General features: G+C 41.7%; 2 protein-coding genes across 2 annotated transcripts; both read left to right on the top strand.

Annotated features, from left to right (window-relative positions):
* The first annotated feature begins 594 nt into the window (after positions 1 to 594).
* Positions 595 to 13,751, top strand: cul4a (cullin 4A). The gene is made up of 20 exons (XM_083759419.1): positions 595 to 1,184; positions 2,142 to 2,257; positions 3,023 to 3,127; positions 4,994 to 5,062; positions 5,207 to 5,280; positions 5,379 to 5,541; positions 5,653 to 5,742; positions 5,931 to 6,013; positions 6,170 to 6,237; positions 6,819 to 6,937; positions 7,515 to 7,707; positions 8,319 to 8,423; positions 9,352 to 9,462; positions 9,832 to 9,917; positions 10,098 to 10,205; positions 10,335 to 10,448; positions 11,214 to 11,319; positions 11,946 to 12,118; positions 12,351 to 12,503; positions 13,061 to 13,751. The coding sequence occupies exons 1-20, from the start codon at positions 1,052 to 1,054 to the stop codon at positions 13,154 to 13,156; spliced, it is 2,265 nt and encodes a 754-aa protein (XP_083615545.1). The 5' UTR covers positions 595 to 1,051; the 3' UTR covers positions 13,157 to 13,751.
* A 1,875-nt stretch (positions 13,752 to 15,626) lies between these two features.
* On the top strand, positions 15,627 to 27,455 carry lamp1a (lysosomal associated membrane protein 1a). Its single transcript, XM_083759663.1, has 9 exons — positions 15,627 to 16,021; positions 19,211 to 19,317; positions 19,969 to 20,188; positions 20,681 to 20,845; positions 21,350 to 21,558; positions 22,400 to 22,525; positions 22,908 to 22,974; positions 23,079 to 23,246; positions 25,961 to 27,455. Exons 1-9 carry the CDS (start codon positions 15,970 to 15,972, stop codon positions 26,098 to 26,100), a joined length of 1,254 nt encoding a protein of 417 aa, XP_083615789.1. The 5' UTR covers positions 15,627 to 15,969; the 3' UTR covers positions 26,101 to 27,455.
* Positions 27,456 to 27,777: the final 322 nt, after the last annotated feature.

The raw sequence follows: 27,777 nt of genomic DNA, 5'->3' as shown, positions 1-27,777 counted from the left end.
CAGCACTATAATTGTATTGTATATAGTCATAGCACGCCATAGTACATATGTATAGCATAGTAGTGAATATGTATAGTTTATTATGTATAGTGTATGTATAGTTTCATCATATAGATATTCCACTATACCTTCTTAGCTTACGCATGTTTCATGATAAATGCTTTTATGTGATGTATTCCCATGCTTTTGTTCTTGCTTAAATGTAAGTCGCTCTGGATTAAGAGCGTCTGCTAAATGCCTAAATTGTAAATTGTAAATTGTAAATTGTATAGAGTAGTGGAGGATCATGAGGATAAGATCTTATCTTATCTCATTAACTTCATGCTGCTGGCTGCCACACACACGGATACAAATACAATACAATACACATGAAACACACCTATATATTTATGATTTTTGGCTACGGTGAAAAGGGTCCAAATACAGTTATTATTCAAATTTGATAATATTATTGTAAAAATGTCTTACTGACACATGACATTTAAGTCGTTAGTAATAGTTACTATTTATCCATAAAAATTGACACGGTTTGTTGTGAACGCAACTCAAATAGGATTCCCCCAGCATGCACTTGACCAACTCAACGGTCTCGAGACAAGCCATTTTGTTATGCTAGCTGGCTATATGGCTAAAAGCCTCTGATGGAGTGCCATGATGTTATAATAAACAATATGTCGATTTTACTTTTTTGGATTGCTACTGTCAAAAATAACATTGAACTAGCTGATGTTTAGCTAGTAGCAACATAAAATGGAAAAGTAATTCTGAAATCCTCCCTTTAAGCGCTGTGGAAGGGGGCTAACTCATTAGGCTAACTTGTTAGCACAAAAAAATCTGCCGTTAACATTAGCGCGAGCTTGTTAGCCAGTTGCTTGTTGTGTTGTTCAGTTGACTTGCTTATTTGTACCTGTCTGTCAGTCAAAGAGCTCACTCAACAGTACGGTGAAGCTGTTGGTGGCAACTGGCAAGGAGGGACAAGCGACTTATTGACAAGCTATCGCAGAACGTTTGGAACAGTGGCGTTTATTGCGAGCCGGCTAACCCAACATACATGATGGATGCAGACACACGACAGGACAAGAAGGCTTTGACGGAGCACAACAGCAACGGGGTGACCAGGACGTCTGTTGTGGCCTCTGGGAAGACGGGCGCCTCCAAGAAACTAGTGATCAAAAACTTCAAAGGTAATGCTTAGTAACATTACCCAATGAGCTAACGGCTTGCAACCAACAGGATGCCTTTACAGCTTTTAGCCACATTAACCCTGGCGTCCCTATTTTGGGCATGTCGATAATGTGTAGACATTTGCACAAATCTCCCCCCTACAATTTGCAATAGCAGATATCCAAGTTTACAACCCGTCGCATGAGCTATTAGATCGCCTATTTTCGAATAGTCCAACTATAAAATATGGTTGATGTGGTTAAATGCACCTTACTCTCGTTATCGATTCTGACGTCATCACTTGAATCGATAAATAAATACACATACGAGAGTCTAGATCTTAGGCTACAGTGTAGCCTAAGATTTAGACTGTAGTAGCCGCTACACCGTACATAGCCTGCTATTACTATTTGACAAGTCATTCTTCACTCTTACCTATAACTACAAGACAAAGCGGTATCTCGATAGGTTTCGGAAATTTCGGCCAATTCATGCAGAATATTAGTAATACAATAATAATTGCGCGGACGACACATTTGGACTACATTACTCTTTTACAGAGAATGACTGGTCTCCTAAACTTGCTGTGTCAGTGTATTGATCATATCAGTGATCATCAGTGATGTGCCAAAGTTCTAAATTGGTGCCAAAGAAGTGCTCACCGTGACTATACCTTGAAGGCTTATTATTATTATTAAACATAGACCATTTCCATTATTGTTCCATACAAAAAGGACGCAAAGCCAATTATATCTGTGTTATAAATATAATTCTATCCAATATATGATGCTCAAGCGTTATTAACCATGTTATTGATTGATTGATTGAAATATTTATTAACAGTTTGCAGAATTACAGAACATTTCGAGCACAAACTCAATACAAAGACTGTTAAGCATTAAATGATCCAATTAAGCATTACACTTGTTTAGGGTAATGCAACTTACAGTTAAACCATTGTCGTTCTCATGTAACAGACAGGCCAAAACTAGCTGAAAACTACACTGAGGACACTTGGCTGAAGCTGCGAGATGCGGTGGGCGCCATTCAGAACAGTACCTCCATCAAGTACAACTTGGAGGAGCTCTACCAGGTACTGGTGTTTCTCCTCAAGGTCAAGGACATGAAACATTGTTAACACAATACATCCTGAAACCTCTCTGTTACTGGTATGCATTTTGTGAATGTCATTTCTAGGCTGGATGACTGTGGTGGCAGCCCTTCCTCTTTGAATGCCATAAATGCTGAACATAGGGCTGGGCGCAGTGGGCGATAGGACTGTAAATCAATATCAAAATTATTTAAAACTTTTGCCTTGAATGAACAATGATTTGATATTCTTTGACTCATTTACTGCCGTTGACATGCTTCTGACATGGCGTGGTGGGTTAGAACTAACCCGTGCTGCAGGTTAAAATTCACTGTGGCTTCCTGTGAGGTTAGGGTTTGGGGAGGGTGTCCGAGTATCGCAGTGACACACTTTGTCCTCCCTATGAGGGTGGAAAAAAGTCCTCCAAACACAAACGGAAACAGTTTTGAGTTTTGACGTGGGTTTTGACATATAATAACAACAATAACAATAATTTCAGAAGTATTAAAATTATCCCCTTGCTATCGGCCAATCATGAGAAAAACAATCTGTGATCGGGATTGGTCCCAAAAAACCTGATCGGAGCATCTCTCTAAGCAAGATTAAGTCATTTACTGGTTCAAAATGTCGGTTTTAATATATCTTCGATTAATTGCGCAGCCCTAGCTGCACGTATATGGCAGTTTGAAGTACTCACTCTTGTCTTTGTTCAATGTTTTTATGTTTCCCCATGACCTCTAATCTGTCTCCTTTGGAAACACTCCCAAGGCGGTGGAGAACCTGTGTTCCTATAAGGTCTCCCCCACACTGTACAAACAGCTCCGTCAGGTCTGTGAAGACCATGTGCAGGCCCAGATCCACCAGTTCAGAGAATATCCTTTTTTTGTGTGTATGGAATTGCAACTACCTTCCACTAATTGCAATTTACAGTAGTTCTTCAGTAGCTTTTTCACAAGAGGCCAATAAAAGCCAACTTTGCAAAGATTTTAAAACATGAATGCTATTGAACAGTGCAGTCTTGTCATGGATTGCTTATTCTTGCTAATAACACATGTATTTTTCAACCAATCCTCTTTAACCCATTCTGACCTGAGATCAGATTCATACGAGGTTTCAGCCGGACACACACTGGTCTGATCAACCCATTCTGACCTTAGATCAGATTCTAAAAATGTCAGTCGCTCTTCAATTTTTCAAAAATAGCAGACCTACAAGCTCGTATCGCGCCACTCGGTGGCGCGATATGAGCTTGTAGATCTGCTATTTTTAAATAGCTAAAGCATAACATGATGCTGACACCAAAATGGGTGCCCGTTCAGAATGGGTTAAGCATTTTTGCTCTTGTTCACCATATTCTAGTTTTAACCAACTTTCTCATCTTTAGGGTCCAAGTATATGCATCTTTTATCACCACCACCATATTTCACTCATTGTAAACCATCAAAGTGCCTGCCTAGATTTCTCTTGCACCACAATCCGCCTCTGCCAAAACGAGGGAACTCGTCTTTCTTTAATTTAATTTAATCCAGTAATAATAATAATAATATTTTACATTCCGACGTGCTTGCACTTAGCATTAACCCATTTTGGCCTGACATCGAAATTTAAGTCTTCTAAATCCTGACAGTTTTCTGAAATACCTATGATTCTATATCAGTGAAAAAATGATATGTAATTGGGCACCGACCCCCATTTGACCCCCCCCCCCCCCCCCCCCCCCTGGAAGCTCGTAGATCTACAAGCTCGACTCGGTGCCACACTACGAGCTTGTAGATCTATTTTTTAATAGCTAAAGTGTAACGTAATGCTTGGAACACCAAAAGGGGTTCCCGCCCAAAAATGGGTTATGTAATGTTTAACTAAATTAACATAATAGATTGACATGAACTTGCTTCAAATTGCTCCGTCCACATGACGTCCACGGGGAGACTGTGGCTCAGGAGGTAGAGCAGGTCGTCCAATGATCCATGGGTCGGCGGTTCGAATCCCGGCTCCTCCTGTCTACACGTCGAAGTGTCCTTGGGCAAGACACTGAACCCCAAATTGCTCCCGATGTGCTGGTTGATACTGTAACGCCCAAGTCCCTATACTTGGGTGATACTGGTTGCCGAGGAAGTTCAGACGTGTGATCAAAATAACTGATGTCCAAAAGTGTCCGTTGAGTAGAAATTAAACTATATTTATTAGTGCTCAAAGTCCTATACTTTATCATACAAAATAAACATACCGGTAACCTAAATCATCAAACGCACAGGATAGGATACAGATCACCAGCCCTCATGAACACAGTCAAAAACTGGTTTACCTCTGCCACTGGCAACACCTGTGCCTGATTAGGGCCAGGGTTAAATACCCTCCCTCCCTGTAACCATGGCAAATTGACAGGAATCATGGAAAACAATATGGTGGCTCAAATGGCTCTTACCTTGTATGGCTTCCTCCACAATCGGGGGGGGGGGGGGGGGGGGGGGGGGGTGTGTGTGTGTGTGTGTGTGTGTGTGTGTGTGTGTGTGTGTGTGTGTGTGTGTGTGTGTGTGTGTGTGTGTGTGTGTGTGTGTGTGTGTGTGTGTGTGTGTGTGTGTGTGTGTGTGTGTGTGTGAGTGTGAGTGTTAGAGTGTGTGTGAGAGAGTGTGTGTGTGTGAGAGTGAGTGAGTGTAATGCACAATTCTCCCAATCTATGTAAAGCACCATTTATGAGACTGTAGAGCAGACTGACCTTTCCTTAACATGGAGTCCACAGAGTCTTTGGACAGCCTCTCCTTCCTGAAGCGCATGAATCGCTGTTGGCAGGACCACTGCAGGCAAACAGTTAAGACCACAATATTTATTTCATCAGCTACTTAACACTGTTTATATTAAAACTACATACTTTCTCTGCTTCAATCAAACTTTATTTTAATAACTGCTAACTGCAAAACAAATAGCATGTCTTTTTTCTCCCTCCTGTATCAGATCATGATCCGAAGCATCTTTCTCTTTTTGGATCGTACCTATGTTCTTCAGAATTCTCTACTCCCATCCATTTGGTAAGACCCCAAGTCCAATTATAGTGTGGGCCAAACCTTTGTGATGTCAGTGTTTTGTGATTTCAGTGTGTGTGTGTGTGTGTGTGTGTATTTTGCAGGGACACTGGTTTAGAGCTGTTTCGTACCCATATTATAAGTGACAGTGCTGTTCAGAAGCGCACAGTGGATGGCATTCTGGAGCAGATAGAGCTAGAGCGCAACGGAGAAACGGTGGACCGCAGTCTGGTCAGAAGCCTGCTAGGCATGCTGTCAGACCTGCAGGTAACCACACATATATCTGCATGTATATGTACTGTACCATATAACGTCACTTTAGAGAGGATCCAATCTGTACCATTGTTTTTTTACATACGCAAATGCATTCCTATCCAGGTTTATAAAGAGTCCTTTGAGGAGAGATTTCTGATAGAGACCAACCGCCTGTACGCAGCAGAGGGACAGAGGTTGATGCAGGAAAGAGATGTGAGACCTATATATATATTTTATTTTACTGCACTGATTGTTTTAATCAGTTAGACATTGTTTACCGTATGCATTCATACAGCTGCTGGTTGTATGAATCGGTTGCTCAACTTTGTAATATGCATATTGTGTCTGCGTGTGCATTCATGTGTCTACGTGTGCATTGATGTGTCTGCGTGTGCATTCAGGTGCCTGAGTACCTGCATCATGTCTCCCGTCGTTTAGAGGAGGAAAATGACCGCGTCATCAGCTACCTTGACCAGAGCACACAGTAAGTCCACCTGACAGGAACCCATTTAGACCTGAGGACGATTGAGATAAAAATACAAAAACGTGCATAAATATAAGATGAAACATTTAAAGCATTGTTTTGATACTTGCTTTGCATTACTTTGCGTTTTGATACCGTTTAATTGTCTCTTCACAGAAAACCACTAATCTCCTGTGTTGAGAAACAGTTGTTAGGGGAACACATGACGGCCATACTGCAAAAGGGTAAGGATGCTGAAGTGACTTTGATTTCCATGTTTCCTTTTTAGGTTGCATGCATGTTGTTGAGCCAGAAAGACTACATCAAGAGGGGCTGTACTGTGTGATCTGGAACACACAGTTGACCGCAAGCTTACAAAAATAGAAGTAAATCCTGTTTCATGAACTTTTGTGGTGCAACCACTCCAAGGAACAGCAATGTCTGTGTTAACCTATGTGACTATGAGTACCAGTAGGGGAGAAAGTGGCACTGTTGTGCCAGAAATAGAGAGAGAGAGATAGTGCTGCACTGTTGCCTGCTAATGAGAGAGAGAGAGGGGGGGGGGGGCAGGGGGGAGGGGGGAGGGGAGTTGCACCCTCAGTTCACACGGGTGTGATTTCTTTTTAGCGTGTCCATTTGCACATATGACATTCATTCTCCATTCATGGTTAATGGGAATTTAATTGTGTAGGACAAAAATTGCCGATTTGCTCGTCTACATATGACGTAAATTCTCCATTCATTGTGTAAGACGAAAATCTACACTGTAGCTGAATATAGGAGGGGCTAAAGAATATGTAACTTTTATTACGTTTTTTTTCATCAGGTCTGACCATTCTGTTGGACGAGAATCGTGTGACTGAGTTGGCCCTCCTGTATCAGCTCTTCAGTAAGGTCAAGGGAGGACTCCACGCACTGCTGCAGTTCTGGAGAGACTACATCAAGGTACCTCAACCCACACACAGCCACACACTGTACCTCAACACACACACAGCACCTCAACACACACACAGCCACACACTGTACCTCAACACACACACTGTACCTCAACACACACACAGCCACACACTGTACCTCAACACACACACTGTACCTCAACACACACACAGCCACACACTGTACCTCAACACACACAGCACCTCAACACACACACAGCCACACACTGTGTCTGTACCTCAACACACACACAACCACACACTGTACCTCAACACACACACAGTCACACACTGTACCTCAACACACACACAGCACCTCAACACACACACAGCCACACACTGTACCTCAACACACACACAGCCACACACTGTCTGTACCTCAACACACACACAGCCACACACTACCTCAACACACACACAACCACATACTGTACCTCAACACACACACAGTCACATACTGTACCTCAACACACACACACAGCCACACACTGTACCTCAACACACACACACAGCCACAGCCGCACACACACACTCTAGTACTACACACGCCACTATTCCCTAATCTATCATCATTTGTCTGCATTCAGACTTTTGGAGGAGACATTGTAAGTTCACCAGAAAAGGACAAGGACATGGTGCAGGACCTTCTGGACTTCAAGGACAAGATGGACAACGTCTGTCACGGCTGCTTTACACGCAATGAGAGTTTCATCAATGCCATGAAGGAGGCATTTGAAACCTTCATCAACAAGAGGCCCAACAAACCTGCAGAACTCATTGGTAGGTAAAGAGAGAGAAATAATAAAGGAGTTTGAAGAGTTTTATTTTCATCTGTGCACTTGGACAATCTAGTATTTGGCATTAAAAGTTAAAAGAGAGTAGATGCCAGCTTAGACCAGATGTCCTATTCTAAAACCCAGTGTGAAATGGGAAAGGTGGTATTATAGATTTATTTGTATTTACTGTACATGTCATATTGGTTTTCAATGGTACAGATTTCTGTGCAAGGTGAGAGTACCAGAGTCTCGGATGGATATTTTATACACTATTGCCCCTCCTTTTCCCCAGCTACATCTAAGCAGTGTATTCTTTGTGCAACAGTAGTCCTGGATGGACTAACCAGATTTTAAATGTCCTACTCTGCCCATTTGACAATTAGTCAAAATAGGTTTCTCATTCTGAAAATAATCGATCGATAACAATCGATTTTTAATTACAATCTATCGGTCTTGAATTTATCCGAATTCATTCAATAGGATTTCCGTTTCTTGTTGGCATTAGCATATAACAGGTGTTCGTCATGTGGTTAATAGGTTTTGATATGATGTTTATTATATTGTTTCTTTTCATACTAAACAAATACATTCTCTGGCCTATCATTGTGCATTCAGCTAAGTATGTGGACTCGAAGCTGCGTGCAGGAAACAAGGAGGCGACGGAGGAAGAGCTGGAGAGAATCCTGGACAAGATCATGATTATTTTCCGCTTCATACATGGTCAGTCATAATTTGGTATTTAAGAAAAATGTTTTCTAAATCATGACAATTTTCTGAAAGATTTGAGGCACATTTTAACGATTTTTCAAAAATAGCAGACCTACAATGAAATTGTAGGTCTGCTATTTTTCAATAGCTAAAGTTTAACGTAACGCTTAAAACACCAAAAGGGGTTCCCGCCCAGAATGGGTTAAGTGTTAACGTTCCAGGAAGCTGGAATGCACAAAATTATTACACAAGCATTTCTATCCACGGCTGTAACATTTGATCGGTGTGGAGCAGTTATACGGCACAAATCTTTATTTATTAACTTTAAGAAGCCCTCTCAACAGAAATAGTTGTTTGAGTTGGCAGTGCCTTTCATTGTTATGGTAAAGAAGTGCTGGTGCGCTCCTCTTCCCAGCGCCCGAGTTGGAAAAGGTTCAACTTTTGGAGAGCACCATCTAAGACGTTCTGATCCCTGCCCTGAGGAGGATGGTGCCTTGCATGGCTGCCTCTGCTATTTGGCCGCTTTATATATCATTATTGAAACCCGGGATATGAGACTAGATTTCTTCTGGGATTTTGGATACAAGAATACTGATAGTGATATAGCGTTAAATTTACTTTTCTGAACTTGCATACTTACTTAGCTCTTCTATTATTCGTCTACTATTATTTGCATTATTTATAGGCATTTCTGAGGATAATTCATGAATAAATCTCATTGTGTAATTTCATTTCGTGAAATAATATTGTCACATTATGGGTATTGGGGTATTTGGTCCAAAATATTGTAATATTTGATTTTAAAGCATTTAGCAAGAATAATAAATAAATGCAGACCTCGTGTGTGAGGTGAGGATGTTTGTTTCCCTGTTACAGTAATGCTAAACATGCATGTGGCATTTTGCTACATTTTGATTTCTCTTTATTTCTATCCATCTAGGAAAGGACGTGTTTGAGGCTTTTTACAAGAAGGATTTGGCCAAGCGACTCCTGGTTGGCAAGAGTGCCTCAGTTGATGCTGAGAAGTCAATGCTTTCCAAGCTCAAACATGGTGACTATTCAGTTCCACATTTTTCAGAATAAACATGGCAAAAAAGATGCATTTATTCTTCTTATACATTAATGAATATGTTTACTACTTATCAGCGTAAAGACACTTAGTAGAATAAAATACAAATCTTATACATTTTGCTTAAAACAAGGCTGAGATATTTGTTCCTGTCATATGCATAACATTCTGCTGTAAGTTAAAAGCTTATGCCTGACCTAATTATACTTTGTACTTTAGACGGTGTCACTTGAAAATAGTCATGACCTATTTTTGTACGCTTTAAATTAAGCATTAAACAACTGAAAAGCAAGGTATTAACACTGGGGCTGTGTGATAACATGAACTGTGATATATGTGGCGTTTCTCTAGAGTGTGGAGCAGCATTTACGAGCAAGCTAGAGGGGATGTTTAAAGACATGGAACTGTCAAAAGACATAATGATCCAGTTCAAGCAGGTAACAATCGGTACAGGTGTGCGGACACATACACACCTGACTTCTATCTGATGTTTTGGTATCCTTCCATTTTCATTATAATTGAAAATGTATTAACACTATTGTATTACTCTTAGAGTGCATAATTGATTTACTAGACTCAGTAGCCAAGACTCAGCCTGGCATTCCTTTCTCTCCCAGTATACTCAGAACCAGAGTGAGCCCAGCAACATAGAGCTCACGGTCAACATCCTCACTATGGGCTACTGGCCCTCATACTTGCCCATGGAGGTCCACTTGCCCCCAGAGGTAAGCTTTTGTCTATACATGTTGGTTTGTACACCTAAGTCCCAAACCTAGCGTCAACTGCACAGAAGTCCATTACCAGCACTATTGTTTTAATTTGTTCCCAAACTCTCCCTCGTCTCTGTTTTTAAGATGGTGAAGCTCCAGGAGGTTTTTAAGCTGTTCTATCTGGGGAAGCACAGCGGGAGGAAACTCCAGTGGCAGCCCACACTGGGCCATGCAGTAGTCAAAACAGAGTTCAAAGAGGTATGAGTGATGTCATAACACATCAAATGCCATGGTATTGCATGGTGTGAAATTTAAGGGGTCATCCCTATGTTCCCCAGGTTCTATGTCCCCCACTTACCTTAGGGTTTATAGCGTTAGGTTTCTGTTTTAGCGGCAGGGGCGGTATTGCAGTCACTGTACCGCGCTGTTGTGACGAAAAGAGAGTTGAGCCAGAAGACAAAGCTCTCTGTCTACCGAGCAATCTTCGTTCCTACTCTCACCTATGGTCATGAAGTGTGGGTCATGACCGAAAGAATAAGGTCGCGAATACAAGCGGCCGAAACAAAGAATGTTTGTTTTTGCCATCTATGTTGAAGAGTCTGAGCAATTATGTTTTCGTTTATTTTATGCCAGTGTTAATTTTTAGTTGGCTAAGACTAGATAGTTTAAGTAGTCTAGGCAGGCCTAAAGTTCAATGGATTGTTCAAAGACTGAGCTTAAATCAGAATCTGCTACTAAAAGTAACACTAAGACTAAGTTGCTCAAATACTTTTAGTCTTACTAGAATTACTAGGTAATTACTAGAATTTACTAGAATTACTAGTAATTACTAGAATTACTAGGTTAGGTTTCTGTGGTTTAGGTTTATTCTAAGTGGGGAACAAAGAACCTTTTTTGCATGCTGGGGAACATAGAACCTGGGGAACATAGGTACACTCCCAAATTTAACATGCATAAGTTTCTTGTTCATTTTGAACGCAGTTAGGAATACTTCCTACTTGTTTCATACCATTTCTTCTCCAGGGCAAGAAGGAGCTGCAGGTGTCACTGTTCCAGACGCTTGTGCTGCTAATGTTCAACGAGGGAGAGGATTTCAGCGTGGAGGAGATCCTGTCTGCTACTGGCATAGGTGCGTTTCCATTATACTATGTATTCTAATTTCTACTTCCCATTTGATGCCAATAGGCAAAGCAAAGTTACTATGTTTACCCAGGGTAACTGGACTAAGCTCAAGAACTTGACTACAGCCAGGCCCTGCTCATAGAACATTTCATGGTAGGGATTCAATGCTCAAGGGCACTTCAGCGGTGGTAATTTTAACATGCCGGTCCGGGGATACGAACTAGCGACCTTCCGGTATCAAGACCGCTCCGCAAACCGTTTGGCCACCGCTGCCCCCGCGGCCTATCTCACAGCCCTTCCCCGCCCCCTTTTCTGAGCTAATGGCGACGTCACTCCTTAGACATTACATGTTAAAAATACCTACATTCAGAAGCCATAAACAACGCTTTTTCTGAAGGTAAACTTTATTCTATTTGTTTTAGCTGTTTTACCATGTTGTTTTCTTCATAATAATATTGGTCTTTTACATTTTTAAGTAACATTTGGAAACTTAAATGGTGCAGAGAAAGCAGGTAGGGATGTACTCTCCATGAGTAAGGCTATGGGGCGGGGGCGGGGAATGGCTGTGAGATAGGCCTATTGCATGTATGGGAGTTGTTTCTATTGCATGTTGCCATGTCCTGTGTTCTGCAGAGGAAGGAGAGCTCAAGCGTACCCTGCAGTCTCTCGCTTGTGGCAAAGCGCGCGTCCTCAATAAGAACCCCCGGGGGAAGGATGTGGAGGACGGAGACCGTTTCGTTTTCAACCAAGACTTCAAACACAAACTGTTTCGCATCAAAATCAACCAGATCCAGATGAAGGAAACGGTACCAAACCATGTTTCTCTCCATTTTTATATTAAAATAGCTGCATTTCAAAATAGATTTCTAGTCAAATCAATTACAATTTTTTTCTCCCCTAATCAATTAAATTAATTAATTCAATTTACTGTTTCACCCCTAGAATTCATGATCTGTGTCAGAGTACTTAGTATTTGAAGGGAACCTTCTAAACTCTGTTCATGCTGTTGTGTGTGTGATGTGTTGGTCCACCCACCAGGTGGAGGAGCAGGTGAGCACCACAGAACGGGTCTTCCAGGACAGACAGTATCAAATCGATGCAGCTGTGGTACGCATCATGAAGATGAGGAAGACCCTCAGCCACAACTTGCTGGTGTCAGAGCTCTACAACCAGCTGAAGTTCCCTGTCAAGGTGACCTCTTTAAGCATCTCTGAGTCTTCTGTCCCTCATCTCCTAATATTGCACTTCTTAAGTCAAGTAAAAATGTATTTATAAAGCACATCGATAAGCTAGCATTGACCAACAAGTTGTACAGAGGTTGCTAAAGAGTCAGATGTCAGATTCAGTAAAATAGAAACTGTTAACTCTATTGTAGACATGGAAAGTGATCGTACACATTGTATAGTAAGACATCAAGTCTAGTAAGAGCATGGCACCCCTGTCCTATCTTTAGCTATTTAAGTTTCTGTGTGAATGATTTTATGGATGAAGCCACACAAATCACAATGTGGTGTTCAGAGGTAAAAATGCACTGTGGCTGTCATGTGACAGTTCTTACCTCATTTGGCCAAATAGAAATTGTGATCATTATAAATTCTTAACCGGGCAGTAATCGCAAATGTGCTTTGATTGATTTTACGTGCATACATTTTCAAAGAGATTAGATAAAAACAATATGGGACAGGCCATGAGATGGGCCTGCAAGCCCTGCATGCAGTCCATTAATGTCTCGCATGTTTTCTCTACAGCCGGGCGATCTAAAGAAGAGGATCGAGTCACTTATAGACAGAGACTACATGGAACGTGATAAGGAGACTCCTAACCAATACCACTACGTTGCCTGAGGGGGCACCACTTGTCATGCTTTCCTCATGGCGAGCGTTGAGCTGCCCCTCTGAAACAGCATATAGCCCTTCAGCCACCCGACTCTCCTCCGGTGCCCATCTTTTCACCTGTCCGGGATCCTGGACCTAATGTCCGGATCAGAGAGTGCCTCAGAGAGGCCAGACTCGGCTGCACTGTTTCCACCCAGCATCACCCCTGACTGAGTAGAACTGGTCCGAGATGGGTTTGGAGGAATGGTCCGGGTTGATGGTCAGTTGATGTGACTTGCACAGTTCAATAATTGTTAAACTCAACTAAAAAAATAACTAGCACTTTCCCATTTTATGTTCTTTTTCCTTTACTTTTTTTTTTTTAGCTCCATCCACCTTGGTTTAATCAGTTATTTTCCTGCTGTATTGGTTTGTCTTCTTGTTTTATTTGTAGTTCTTATGGCCAGCATTTGTAGTTCTTATGGCCACTTGCTTTTTTTTCTTCCCTCTTTTTTTTTAAAGCTGTGTCTGGCAATCATAATCTGATTTGGACAGAAACAGTGTTTGGAGACCAGGACTCAAAGGCAAGGAAAACAAGAGTGTGGCTACAATGTAATGAACTATGGCAGAGGGTTGGGGGGTTGAGGCAGGAGTTCTTTGGTTGGGGGGGGGGGGGGGGGGGTTGGGATGCAACAGCTTAAAAAAAGAGGTCAAGCCACTTGGGTATTCCTTTTAGCGATCTAATATTTTGACCAAAAATGTCCAGTGTCGTGAGCTGAATTTTTGTAGATGAGATTGTATTCTTTGTAAGAGTGAGAAAAGTGAACATGAATAAATGGATATTTAATGAATCAATGAATGGATGGGTGAAGATCAGTGAGTCAGACTGCTTTGAATGTATTTCTATGCGAGTATGCCTGTTCACAGAGAAGATGCATATCTCAATGCCTATTCAGGTCAGGTGCTGGAAGTCAGGCATCAAGGCAAACATCAAGGAAGAGGAAGAACATCCGCACACTACTTTCTAGAGCTCCAAGTCTTACTTTATTTAGAGGAAACAAATTGCAACGTTTCGACCTACACAGTCTTCATCAGGCAAATATCTATGCGAGTATGCCTACGCTACCACAAAGAATCACACCAGTGTAATTATTTTTTCTGACAGTGCAATGAATGTCCTCCTATACTTTGCAGCCTAATTGGATTTTGTCTCATGAATTGGGAGTAATTATTTAGGACAACAAATTATTCCTAGGACAGCAGCTCAAACCGTTATGTAACAAAGGGAGACCTTGTGTCGTTTGTGCTACTCTCTACAGCTTGATGGTAAGACTCCAGCAGCTGCAGTGTAATTCTACAGCTTGATGTAGTAAGACTCCAGCAACTGCAGTGTAATGCACAATATAGATTACAAAACACATTTGTTCATAACATACTGCTGAATGTCACAAAGCTGCCTTTTTTAATGTGGACTACATGCTTGGCCTCAAATAAGCTTAATATACCAGTATGCTGATTAGTTAAAAGAAAAAGAATGGTAAGACTAATAAAGCATACACTCCCATGTTAAGCCAATGGCCCTGCAACTGTCTCACACAAGTGATAGGTTATGCAGATATAGTGGGAACTGGGAATTAAATGCTTTGATCGTTGCCTCAAATGAGATGTGAGATAACCTGTTGACATCTGGTAGGTAGGCCTACAGTATTGCTGTATTGGCTTGCATAAATTATATTACAAACGTCACAAATTCCAATGAGGCTTTATAAAATGAATAGAAATTAAATGAAACGGTACTTTTTATTTATTTAAATTTAAAAAGCCTCATAAGTCTCAACAATGACAAGAGACTCAGAAAAGACAGCTTGGCAGTAATGTGTTCTCAGTGTATACATTTTTTTTTACAGCATAAAAGTGGCATGTTCTTCTCTGTTAAACAAATACGCAAGCAGAAAGAATGTTACAGGGTCCCGATAAGTGTTGTTGGACATTCACAGCGTTCCCTCGGGGGTTTCTGCACGCCCTCGTGAATTGATGCAAGCCATCAGCTGACTTCCCCAATCCCCATTCCCCACCATTGCACAGACCTGTTCATCATAGGACGGCTCACATGCTGTATATGTGGCCTGCAAAAAATATGAACTGCAGGGATGTCTCGTCTCGGATTTCAACTTACTAATCATCTTTAATATGTCGGGTGTTTTTGACTGAGTAGTTGTTTGGCAATGATGCCCAATTTGCCCATATGTTTCTATGTTGGTATCTCTTATATCTGGGCTGCAAGGCTGTTCGAAGCTTACAACAAGTCTATTATACATTTAGAGAAAGCTTGGCTAGCTATATTATTAGATTAAAGACGTTTACACAGTACATTAACCAGTTTGACGAGTGTCTACTTATACAAACATTTCATGGTATCTTGTCTGTATAAAAGCATTGTGCTTTTTGACAGTACAGCACTGTTCAGATCTCACGTGACCGTGCTGGGTGTTTCTAAAGCCACTGGTTCACATGACTTCGGACATTCTTTCTATCCGGGACATGAACCATCATATATCTGCTACTATAGACAGCATGCACTTCCACAGCCGGAGACCACGAAGACGACCAGAATTAAATTAAATCAAGCCATAACTGTGGCCGGGGGGGACGGAATAAAAACAAACAAAGCGAGAAGAACCGTTATATTTACTTCGTCATATTCGACTGAGATTTTAACGGCCCAGGCAGAGGGAGAAACGACGCGTCAAGTGCGTCTCTGACTGTCTGTACGTGCTGGTCTCTACCTGCGTTGTTACTATATTTTATTTTGTATTAATAATAATACATTAAGGATTTGAAACATGACGGGCTCCTTTTCCTTTTTCGCACTCATCGCCTGGTTTCCGATTCTAGGTGAGTGTTGTGTTGTGTGTGTGTTTGTTACGTCATTATAGTATAGGCTACTGTTTCAAAACGACGTCACAATGTAGCTTATATTCCCTATCCCTAGGGTGGCCTTGACGAGGGCCTACACGTCACGATGTCATTTGACGTTACAGAAAAGCCTATAGTGTATTGTGGCGGCTTTGTTGCAGGTGTCTATAGTCTATATGGCAGGTGAGATCTAGCTAGACGGAAGAGTTCTATATACTTCTTCCTAAATTTAAGTTTTAGGCAATAATTATATGTTCTTTTTCGACAGTAAACACGAATTAAGTTAAAGGATTAAAACTGTCGGCCAATTGTTTTGTGTGTTATTGTAAGAGAGCTGAGGCACTGCCACTGCTGTCTGACAGACAGACAGACAGGCAGAGACGCGCATTGTTGTCCCAAAGAGCGCTTCGTTCACGTGACCGCAGCGTCGCTTTGTGCCCAGATCAACACCCTGTGAGCCTCGGCTCTGACCCAGGGCTCTGACACAGCATGTTGGGACGGGACGGGACGGGAGGGGCTCTATCTATCCATACACAACCCTAGCTCTGGTCCATAGCCAATGCTTCTATGATTCTGCCCTGCATCGGCTATGCTACTTTCGCTTTTAACTCTCACATGGAACTCAGACCAGCCTCTCCTCTTTAGCGTATTTAAAAAGAACGTTTTTGCTACTCACCAAAACAAAGGCAGGTTGTGTGACATTAGAAAGCCTTCCTTAGTGTACGCACTCTGAGCCCCCCACCACACGTATAAATGGTACTTTTTGGGCAGAAAGGGATTTGTTTTCACCGGAGGAAAAATATGCTCTATGAGGCAGTTCTCTGGGCAATATCGGTAGAGGGCGCATTGGAGTAACTAAAAGTATTATTTTCCCCGGTGGAAACAAAATCTGACCTGTCCTTGTGTTGACTCTTATAAACACACCTGTCCTTTGTGTTGGTCCTTGTGTTGGCTCTTAAACACACCTGTCCCTTTGAGTTCATATCTGGACTCACAAGCTTTGAACAGCTCCTGCATGCAGGGTGGAAGTAAATTATGGTGTGCCTTGTGCGTTTTTAATTCACTAATAAATTCATTATTAATAATTAATGTGTCAAATCGAAAAAAGGGCTCCGTTAGCCCTCCATATTCATATGGTCAATGCCTGTGTGAAAAGTGGGAGCGATTGGTGCAGGCATTGAGGAGATAAGTGTTTGTTTCTGACAGACAGACACACAGACATAGTATGATGATGATAAAGAGTGGATTGGTTGATGCTATGTATTCTGATGTATTAGCAATTCTTATGGCTTTCTTTTGTAACAGGAAGATGGGGTTGATTCCCCCATACTTCCACACAATATGTTAAGTATTGGAGTATGAGGGAGCAGTACAGCAGATAAAGTGAGTTATTGTTGACACAGGGTTTTAGTTTATATAGTAGGCCTATTGCAATTGTTTTGGATATTTTTTTACTTTATGCTTGCTATGTGCGGCTTCCAACAGAGTTTGTTATCTATGGTAACACCCAAGAATTTATGTTCGATTTCTACATTTTGAATTTTTAGTTTAAAGACTGACTGACTTTCACATCATAAGACTGCGATGAACTCAAATGTTTGCTCATTCAGTAATTCAGTTCATATTGTTAGGATTATAATATGTATAGGCGCCAAAGAGTGCTTACAGCGCAGGCACGTTTTGTTGACCACACATGCACTTTATTTGATAGTTTGATTCGTTTGCTCACTGTTTGATTGTTATTTGTTAGATTCTTTGCACATATTTATTGCATATATATATTTATTGTATTGTAATATTTGGTGCACTGAACTATATAAACATTTTAAACTTTAAAACGTCATTACAGATTGTTTTTAGCTCCCATGTTTAGCCTGCCGGTTGAGTAATTTAATGGAAATTATTATCAGCCACAACATAATAGCCTACAATGTCAATTGCTAGCCTAATGCTGTGAGGTTTGCAAGTTGCTTCATGTGGACTAATATGCACTTATCAGTAAGCTACATCTGCTATGCTATGCAGGCTGTCATGTGCCGATTACTGTATAGTTGGCGGTGCTACTGATGACTATAGCCTTCTTCTTAAGGCTAGGCTACTGCTGCTTAAAAGAGGGAGGATGAAGACACAGAATGGACCACCTCGGTTCTTCCAGGAGTCCTTGGGGATGTCCGATGGGGGTCAGCAACCAAACACATCAATTTGGGGGTCCTTGACAAGAGAATATTTAAGAACGACTGGGTATAATTGGCCTGGTTCATACAGTAAAGCAGACCACTGGGTATAATTGGCCTGGTTCATACAGTAAAGCAGACCACTGGGTATAATTGGCCTGGTTCATACAGTAAACCAGACCACTGGGTATAATTGCCCTGGTTCATACAGACCACTGGGTATAATTGCCCTGGTTCATACAGTAAACCCTATGGGCTACTGAAACATCCGATACAACAGACCAGGGGACTGAATATTAATAACAAATAGTCAATCATATTGCATAAAAATGGTTGCTTGAACATCTTTGTAGATCTTTTGGAAAGTAGAAAATGCTGAAATAAATCCCTTTACCACCCTTGACCATTGTACACATGTAATGAAGTAAAGATGTTTTTCTCTCACACACAGTCACAAACACAGGAGTGACTCGGCATCTTCCAGGGGTGTATTAAACTATTAATATTATAGCTGTGAGGAGTGTAGTGGTGCCAGGGAAAGTAAGCCGAGGTTGTAAATAATGTTTTGTAATTATGTCAGTCTGACCCATATGCTTGGAAAGGAGGGGTGAGATGGGAGGAAGATACTTTATTGACTTATTTGACAACCGTGATTCTTCTTCATTCTTCATCACTCAGGTAAAGTTCTCGAACCTCTGACATAAGTCTAGGCCTACTGCCTACAGAGCAGGACTTCCTCTATTCATACAAGGGTGGCGGGTGCTGCTTGTTTGAAAACCTTTAAACACAGGCATGAGTTTGGGGTTATAGAGGCTATTCATTTTGATTTAGTGGATGTAGGAGTCTAGGAGTTGGGTTTCTGTTTGTCTTTGGTCTCAAGTTGTTGCTCTGTACGGCTCTCTGCTGGTCAATAGTATAAATTACAGTGTGGTTAATAATATTAATATTAATATTATTACCCAGTGTTATATTAAATTGTTGTATGTTTCTGCAGGCTGCGTCCAGGCTGTTACACTAGAAGTGAAGGATGGAAACTCCACCTGCATCAAAGCAGATCTTTCTGCTGTCCTTTCCATCACATATGACTCCACCAGTGGCACGGTATTTTAAAAGTTCTTGTTGTGCCCCGTCTTAGTGCAGGGGTTTCAAAACCTTTCATGCAAAGGCCTCAATAAACCTCATGGCCTCATGGCTGTGGCTCCCATATTGCAAAATGTTTTCTTTTGCCAGAAAATAGCCAATATAAGCTCACAGTGCATGGCATCACAACGTGTGTGTTTACTGTTTATAGAGTTTATTAGCATCCCCATTAGCTGATGCATAACAACAGCTAATCTGTCTGGGGTTAGAATGCCTGTTGCCTGTGATTGGTTAGCTGATTTGCTCGTTTACATATGACGTACATTCTGACCTAATTTCTCTGTTCATTGTCAATGGCAAATATTGAGACGTGTGGGGACAAAGTAGGCCTACTGTAGATAAGAAGTAGGTTATGTCAGAAAGGGACAAAGTCGGGTTTCCTTCGAACAGTGACTTCATATGATATCATCCATCATACAACTTATTCTCTGATTCCCCATTACAAATGTAAAACTGTGAAAGTGGCCAGAGGCGACCCCTGGTGGCCCCCACTTTGAAAACCACTGTGCTATTGCCTACTTTTATAAGTGAAATGCAACATTATCAACAGCGATGTGCATCACTATCATGTCCGACTTTCAGAACCAACAAAGTTTTTCCACCTCTTCTCAGAGTACTGTACCGGTGTCACTCCCCGACTCCACCACGGTGGACACAGAGAGCAGCTCGTGCGGTAGCGACGGCAGTTCGCCATGGCTAGTGGGCGTGTTCGGAGCAGGTCACTCTCTGGGGCTCGGCTTCTCCACCAATGGGAGCCTCTACACTGTGGCCAACCTGACAGTCCAGTACAACCTCAGTGATTCTTCTCTCTTCCCTCAGGCCAACAACTCTGGTGAGGACATCAAAGTCACAAGCAATTCAATGAGTAGTACATGTTTTACTTATTCTTGTACTTGTTATAAAAATGCAAGGTTTTTGAAATTGATAAAAAATAGAAACGTGGATGTGCCATATACTTGTATTCGTAAGTCTGTAATTATTATTATGTTATAAAGACACCCACCTGCTTCTCTAACCCATTTTGGGGCGGGAACCCCTTTTGGTGTTTTAAGCATTACTTTATACTTTAGCTATTGAAAAATAGCAGATCTACAAGCTCATAGCGCACCACCGAGTGGCGCGCTACGAGCTAATCGTGAAAATGCGGCACAAATCTTTGAAAATGTAACATATATTCTTTCAGAAGACCTTTATTTATTTATTTCGACGTCAGGCCTAAATGGGCTAAGCTGGCTTTATAAAAACCCAATATCTGTAAGCTCATGTTCCGCGCCACCCCATTACGGGTTTGTAACCAATGCTGCTATAATTCTGCCCCGTGTAGGTGTGGTTACTGTGGTGTCGACGTCCGTAGGGATTTGGGCGAGGGTCAACACCACCTACCGCTGTCTAAGCTCTGCCAGTGTCCAAGTGGGCGCTGCCACCACCGTCACCTTCTCTGATATGACCATGGAGGCGTACATGCTCGGTGATGATTGGAGTCCTAATGGTATGACACACACTTTGATTTTATTTATGGCCTCAAGATCAGGTAGATTATAGTTATAGTCACCAATGTACAGTTTCTGAATGTTTTTTTTACATAATAGGTAGTCCACCTATTTGGTCTATTGGTCTATTGAAAAATAGCAGATCTACAAGCTCATAGCGCACCACCGAGTGGCGCGCTACGAGCTTGTAGGTCTGCTATTTTTGAAAAATCGAAGAACAACTGACATAGAAACATAGCTTTTTCAGAAAACTGTCATTTTCAAAAGACATTTTTAGAATCTGATCTCAGGTCAGAATGGGTTAAACAACTAGTAGACTAGTCGAATAGTAAACTAGGCAACTAGTCAACTAGTAAAAATTACTAGAAGTGAATGCACTAGTGTGTGTGTGTGTGTGTGTGTGTGTGTGTGTGTGTGTGTGTGTGTGTGTGTGTGTGTGTGTGTCTGCTTTTTTAGTTGTAAGTCAGCCTGATTTGTAATTATTTGCATTTTGTGTCCCTCAGAAAGTGTCTGCTCTGCGGATGAGACCAGTACAACGGTACCCCCTCCTCCAGTGACAACGACCACCCCGGCGCCAGCCCCAGTTCCTAGCCCTCCCGGACAGCCTGAGCGGGGCACATATACATTAGCTGATAGCAATGGCACAGTATGTCTCCTGGCCCAAATGGGACTGCAGCTTAATGTGTCTTTTTTCTCCACATCTCAGAATAAGGTAATACCCAAAAAGTATTATAATTATATTATCAACAATTAAAACCACTATTTGAAAATTATAGACAATATACAAGCTCACGAGTTGTGATGTGACGCAATTTCTTTATCTGATGTTTTATCCCGACTAATCCAGTAGCATTTTATACGTCTCCATTGAGCACCTGGTTGTATCTTTGTCTCTAAAGGCCTATTCATAGTCTGGTTTTTCGGTGGTGAGGTGACCACCGGAGCTGAAATAACGTTGAGCGGTGGTAGGTATAAACAGAGAGAAGGGCTTGGGCGGTGGCGGTGGTTTGCTCTTCACCGCGGCTCGTGACGTCATGTTGTAGTTTGGTAGTCACCTCACCACCGAAACTCCAGACTATGTATAAGCCTTAAGAAGGAATGAATGCCTTTATTGCAGACTCAGGGTCCATAGAGAAACATACAAAATACAATATACATCCAATAAAAAGACAGGCATTTGTGACAGTTATAAATAAAGGCTTTTAAGCCAATGTCTTCTAAGGCTAGAGGAGTATCTAGTGCAGCTTTTGACAGGGTTATTAATACTGACGATGATGCTATTCAGACTCATCCAAGCGACACATGAATCATGAATACTAGGGTTAGGGTCACTGCACCATCTAGGCTTTTTGAGTACAATTATCATAGCATCGTTATACGCTACTTGAAGTTTCTGAATACTTGCTTTTTTGTAGCTTGACCAAGTGGGCAGTGTAGAGTGGTGTACAGTAAGCTCTAAGACTCTCTAAGACAAAGATCGTTTTTCCTTTGTTTTGCCAATGGATTCCCAGATTGTAATAGTTCTCTCTCTCTCTCTCTCTCCCCATCGCCAGACTGTGCAGGAGATTGTGAACCTGCATCCTAATCTGACAACTACTACAGGATCATGTGGTCCCAGCAGTGCAGCCTTAGTGCTAATGCAGGACACAGCCACTAACCTTACACTTACCTTCACTCTGGTAAGGTTAGCTGTGTGTGTGTGTGTGTGTGTGTGTGTGTGTGTGTGTGTGTGTGTGTGTGTGTGTGTGAGAGAGAGAGAGAGAGAGAGAGAGACTTCTGTTTAACCCATCAGATTCTAAAAATGTCTGTTTGAAAATGACAGTTTTCTGAAAAAGCTATGTTTCTATGTCAGTTGTTCTTCGATTTTTCAAAAATAGCAGACCTACAAGCTCATAGTGCGCCACTCGGTGGCGCGCTATGAGCTTGTAGATCTGCTATTTTTCAATGGCTAAAGCATAACATAATGCTAACACCAAAAGGTGTTCCCGCCCAAATAATACACATTTCTGTTAATCAGTGTTTTGCTGTCCCCCTTCCTTCCTCATGGCGTTTCATCTTCAGAACACCACAGCCAAACGGTACCACCTGAGTGGCATAGCTCTGGTTGCTGGTTGGCCTGATATGACTGGTAATCTACTATCATGCGTCTATGAATCTGAGCTACATGGTGTCTTATTGGACTGCATTACAACAACAACGAGTCCCTGATCACTCTCCCTCCCCTTTTCCCAGCTCCACTCTTAGCCAGTAACAACAGTCTGGACTACATGGCGAGCACGTTGGGCCGTTCCTACATGTGCAGCGCGGAGCAGACTCTGGTTGTGGCCGCTGCGTTCTCTCTCAACACCTTCCGACTGCAAGTCCAGCCTTTTGGGGTCACTACAAATCAGTTTGCTACAGGTATAGATCTGCCATCCTCTCTCACATCTAATATAGTCCACCACAGCCCCCGCCGGCTGTGGTGGAGCTGCGGGGAGTGGGGGCACAGCTCTCAAACACGATGTGTCTAGATTAATCTCGTGACTCGTGTAGGCATATTGATTTTGAGATGTTTCCTCAATGTGGACGTGCAACTGGTGCAAGTTGCCAACAACCTTTGCAGGAAACTATGGCATTGCATTTATTGCACTTTGCGTGCTCGGCCTCAGTCATTTCCCTCTCTGTTAACCACTCGCTCCGCGGCGGTGACCGCTCGCTGAATGCACAGAACAGTGGTATCCGCCCCACTCACTCACTCATCGCAAAGTGCAATACATGTGATGCCATAGTTTCCTGAAAAGGTTGTTGCAACTTGCACCAGTTGCACGTCCACATTGAGGAAACATCTAAAAATCAATACGCCTACACGAGTCACAAGATTCTACTCACTCATGTGACGTCACCCCAGTAACTTGGCCCTGCACGCATGCATGCTAGGCATGTGGAAAATAATCGATACGTATCGATTCATCGATTATGACGTGCGCGATGCGAGTGAATCGGTTAATTCACTGTGTATCGGTAAAATTGACGCGTGAAATCTCGATGCATCGTTCGCGGAGTGCTTGCATCGGTAAAATCCGTGGTTGCACCGTTTTTTCATGGTAAATTTCACCCTATCCTGTGTTTCCGAGGCGCATTGAACGTACCATCAGAAAAGGAAGACAAAAAAAAAGGTCTCTCGCAGCGCACACAGTCAGTGAACAGAAGCTACCGTACGACGGTGCAGTCAGAGTAGACATGTTGAGACAACAAACAGACTCAGACTATAAAGAGCACCCGCGACTAACAGAAGTGAGCCCCACGCATTTAACAAGAAGCACCACCTTTACTCTTTAGCTTTATAAAATAGCTGTCCGAGTAGCTTTGTCCGTCGATCAGTTGACTTTTCACTGCTGCGTGCTGGACTGCTCGTAATGAATCTGATCCACACTCCACAGCTGTGCTTGCTGATTATCTGACGCAAATCTGCGTTGCGATCATCATCAATTTGTAATTAAAGAAAGCTTCTGCAGTCTTCACACACACGTGTACAACAACAACGCCACAGCAGGGTGTACTGTACTGCTTGCGTTTAAAGTCGTTTACAACTTTCCACTGTCCAGCTTTCCCCTGCTGTTCTCTGGGATAGAAGCCTTATTTATATTCTGCAGCAAGACGGTGTCGCACGCCTAAAATTGCAGATCCACAAGCTCACAGCGGGGCGTGGATGAGACGCGTTGTGAGCTTGTACATCTGCTATGTATTTATAACGTTAATAATACATGCAGGCCAGGGTCTTCAATGTTTTTCAGGTCAAGCCAAGGACCAAGCCAAGGATCTCTCACTGAGAGTGAGAGATCAAGTATAGGGACCCCCACTATACATAGGCAATTATATTATAAAACTGTTGCAGATTAAACTAGACATAGACTTGTTTGACAGCACTACAAGTGTGACCTGTAATTTTTGTTTTGTTTATTTGTTTCTTTTCTATTTATATGTTGGTAACATTAATTGATGAACGATAGGCTATTACATTTTAATCTCTTGAACCCTCTATACTCAAAACCTCAAATTGACCTTTGAGATATAATAATTATACTATAGCCTATGATTATTAGTAATCTAACAATTCCACAATAACCAGCAGAGAGCAGACCCTTTGTTTACTTACAGAATTCTATAAGTTGGGTTGTTTGAGATGCAGAGCTATAATACTAATCTACAGTAAAACAATAAATTGCTTTGAATTTAAATGTAATGCATTTTTACATGTTTTGGGAAATTAATAGAGCTTTAATATAAATCCTTTCTATTGTGATGAATCGCCATCAAATCGCATCGTATCGGTAGAGGGGTGAATCGCATCGTATTGCATTGATTTGAACTAAATGGTTATCGCATCGCATCGGGAAGAGGGAGAATCGTATCGCATCGTATCGCCAGGGGATTCCATGTATCTCTAATGTATCGTATCGCTGGCAGTGCATCGAGATGCGTATCGAATCGTGAGATGAGACGAGATTCACATGCCTAATGCATGCACAGACACAGCGGAGCTAAATGACGACTGATGAGAACCGTTTGGGGAACCGTTAATAAGAAAAACGATGGAACCGGCTCCGGATCCGCAATGTCGGAAACGGGTCTGAAATGGACCCGGTTCCGAATCCCAACCCTACTTGTGACAGGCTTGTGATTAGACAGACACAGGTTCAGTGCACCTGAAAAACATGAAAGTAATGGACTATAGGCAAGTGTATATTAATAATACTTTTCTCGCAATCACCACCTTTGGTCTCAACAAAGTGGGTGTTCCAGGGTGTTGTTAAAAGAATCACACCCGTGTGAACTGAGTGGTGCAACTCCCCTCTCCCCCCCTCCCCCCCCCCCCCATCCTCTATCTCATTAGCAGGCAACAGTGCAGCACTAATACTATCTCTCTCTCTCTGTTTCTGGCACAACAGCGCCCCTACTGGTACTCATAGTCATATACTGGTGCTCATGGCCACATAGGTGAACACATAGGTGAACACAGACATTGCTGTTCCTTGGAGTGGTTGCACCGCTCAAAAAAAAAGAGCACATGTACTCAGCAAAAATATTTCTCTGAACAACTTCAAATAAATGTTTCTATAACTCCTCTCCTTCAGCGGAGGAGTGTCAGATGGATCAAGACCAGATGCTGATCCCCATCATTGTGGGAGCAGCTCTGGCTGGCCTGGTGCTCATTGTCCTCATAGCGTACCTTATTGGTAGGAAGAGGAGCCACGCTGGATACCAGACCATCTGAATGGACATGCCCACTCTCTTTATTGCTGCCAAAAACAAGTATCCCTGACCTGAACTGACTGATCCATTCAGGTGTAGAGCTGAACCGTCATATGTACAAATGTGCAGATGGACGTGCTTGTGTGTATCTGGTGCATGATGCCTGCTTGAGTGTACGAATGGGTTAGTTAGTGTGAGTACATGAGTGAGTGAATGGGTTAGTTAGTGTGAGTACATAGAGTGAGTGAAAGCGATTGATGCTCAGTGTTTTTTGGGGTGTATGTGTGTGTATGCACATGTATGCAAATGTGTGTGTGTATGTCTGCAACTGCCTATATGTGACCTTTGAGTATTTGTGTTGACTTTCTGTTACTTGCTGTAGATGGATGGTGAAGAGAAACCCAATACTTGCTTTTTATTTGCCCCTGTTTTAGAGTAGGCTCAAGTGTGCAAGGACAAAGTGTAACCATACCTCCTATCCACGGACAGGATGAGCCCTAATAATCATATATTATTTCTAAAAAATTGTTCCCGCTAAATTGTCTCTTCGGCTCTGTTCTATTTAAATTTATATATATAGGCCTATATATTTAATTTGATTGAATCTTCTTTCAATTTCTATTTGATATTTCTATAATACTTGTTTTGTAAATAGACGTTTTCATGACACATTTTAAAGTGTCTATAAAATGGGAGAGAAGATAGAGGGTTAACTTATAAGTAACCAATCTTGTATCGAATTATATAATTTTGAGTCTTACTCAAAACAGGTCAGAATTTAATGGTGAAATTGACCGTTTTGGGACAAAACATAATTCTTTGCCCAGTCCAGTAGGTCCAACGTCAGTGGTTGGAATACAAATAGACAGGAATGAAGCTAATGTTTGTGTTAGTTTCAGTTGTTGGAACAAAGATTCTCACCTGTAATGAATATCCCTCTGTACAAAAGGTATTTCTTTTTGCTTTTAATGACATAATTGACATTTATAGAATGCCCATTATTCTACAATGAAAAGGGAAGCCTATGAATAAAAGCCTATATAACTGCTGTAAATGTATTAAACAAAGAGGCTTTTCTCACTGTTTGGTTTTGGTTCAAAGTTGCGAAGACCATAGAATATCTGTTGCTGCTATGTGTACATTCTGTTGAATGGCTGGAGCCATAAGAGTGACTATACATTTATTTAAATGGAATTGGATTGTGCCATTTGTTTTTTCCATTCTGCAGAGGTTGTGTGAATTATTGGTTTTGATTCCCCCCCAATGATTGTTAATATCAATTGTAGTGATTTGATCTTTTATTTTTATAGAGAATGCTTTGATCTTGTTTTCTATTTTGCATCTTACTAAAGTCAATTAAAGAAACTTCCTTTATCATTTATTTTGATAGTGCCCATAATATACAAACTTGTATTTTTGTATGGTTTAAAATACTGTATGTTGTCATAGCTCGTATGTGCTTAATTTGACCATGGCTTCGTACGAGGCCTTTCCTGTAAACAACACCCAGACAAAAGAGCAGTGACAGTACTATTGTGTGGAAAGAGGGCAGCACTTTGTGTATAGATAACTTAATTGTGTATAGATAACGTAATTCAGGTCAGCATTTCACTACGGTGTACCAAAGCTAGTTCAGGGACCATAGCCATTTCTACAAACCAGAGAATTAAGGCCAGAGTGCTTATCATGTTGCTGGCTG

Source organism: Protomyctophum parallelum, assembly GCF_964188405.1.
Source record: "Protomyctophum parallelum genome assembly, chromosome: 2".
Taxonomy (NCBI): Eukaryota; Metazoa; Chordata; class Actinopteri; order Myctophiformes; family Myctophidae; genus Protomyctophum; species Protomyctophum parallelum.
The sequence above is the reverse complement of the archived record's forward strand: the minus strand, read 5'-3'. Positions and strand labels throughout refer to the sequence as shown.

Excerpts from the sequence above, each read along its gene's own strand:
- cul4a (XM_083759419.1), top strand. The coding sequence starts at position 1,052 with ATGATGGATGCAGACACACGACAGGACAAGAAGGCTTTGACGGAGCAC. Across the intron at positions 2,258-3,022 it reads ACTTGGAGGAGCTCTACCAG|GCGGTGGAGAACCTGTGTTC; the intron begins GTACTGGTGTTT and ends AACACTCCCAAG. Across the intron at positions 8,424-9,351 it reads TATTTTCCGCTTCATACATG|GAAAGGACGTGTTTGAGGCT; the intron begins GTCAGTCATAAT and ends CTATCCATCTAG.
- lamp1a (XM_083759663.1), top strand. The coding sequence starts at position 15,970 with ATGACGGGCTCCTTTTCCTTTTTCGCACTCATCGCCTGGTTTCCGATT. Across the intron at positions 20,846-21,349 it reads TGATGATTGGAGTCCTAATG|AAAGTGTCTGCTCTGCGGAT; the intron begins GTATGACACACA and ends TGTGTCCCTCAG. Across the intron at positions 23,247-25,960 it reads TACAAATCAGTTTGCTACAG|CGGAGGAGTGTCAGATGGAT; the intron begins GTATAGATCTGC and ends CCTCTCCTTCAG.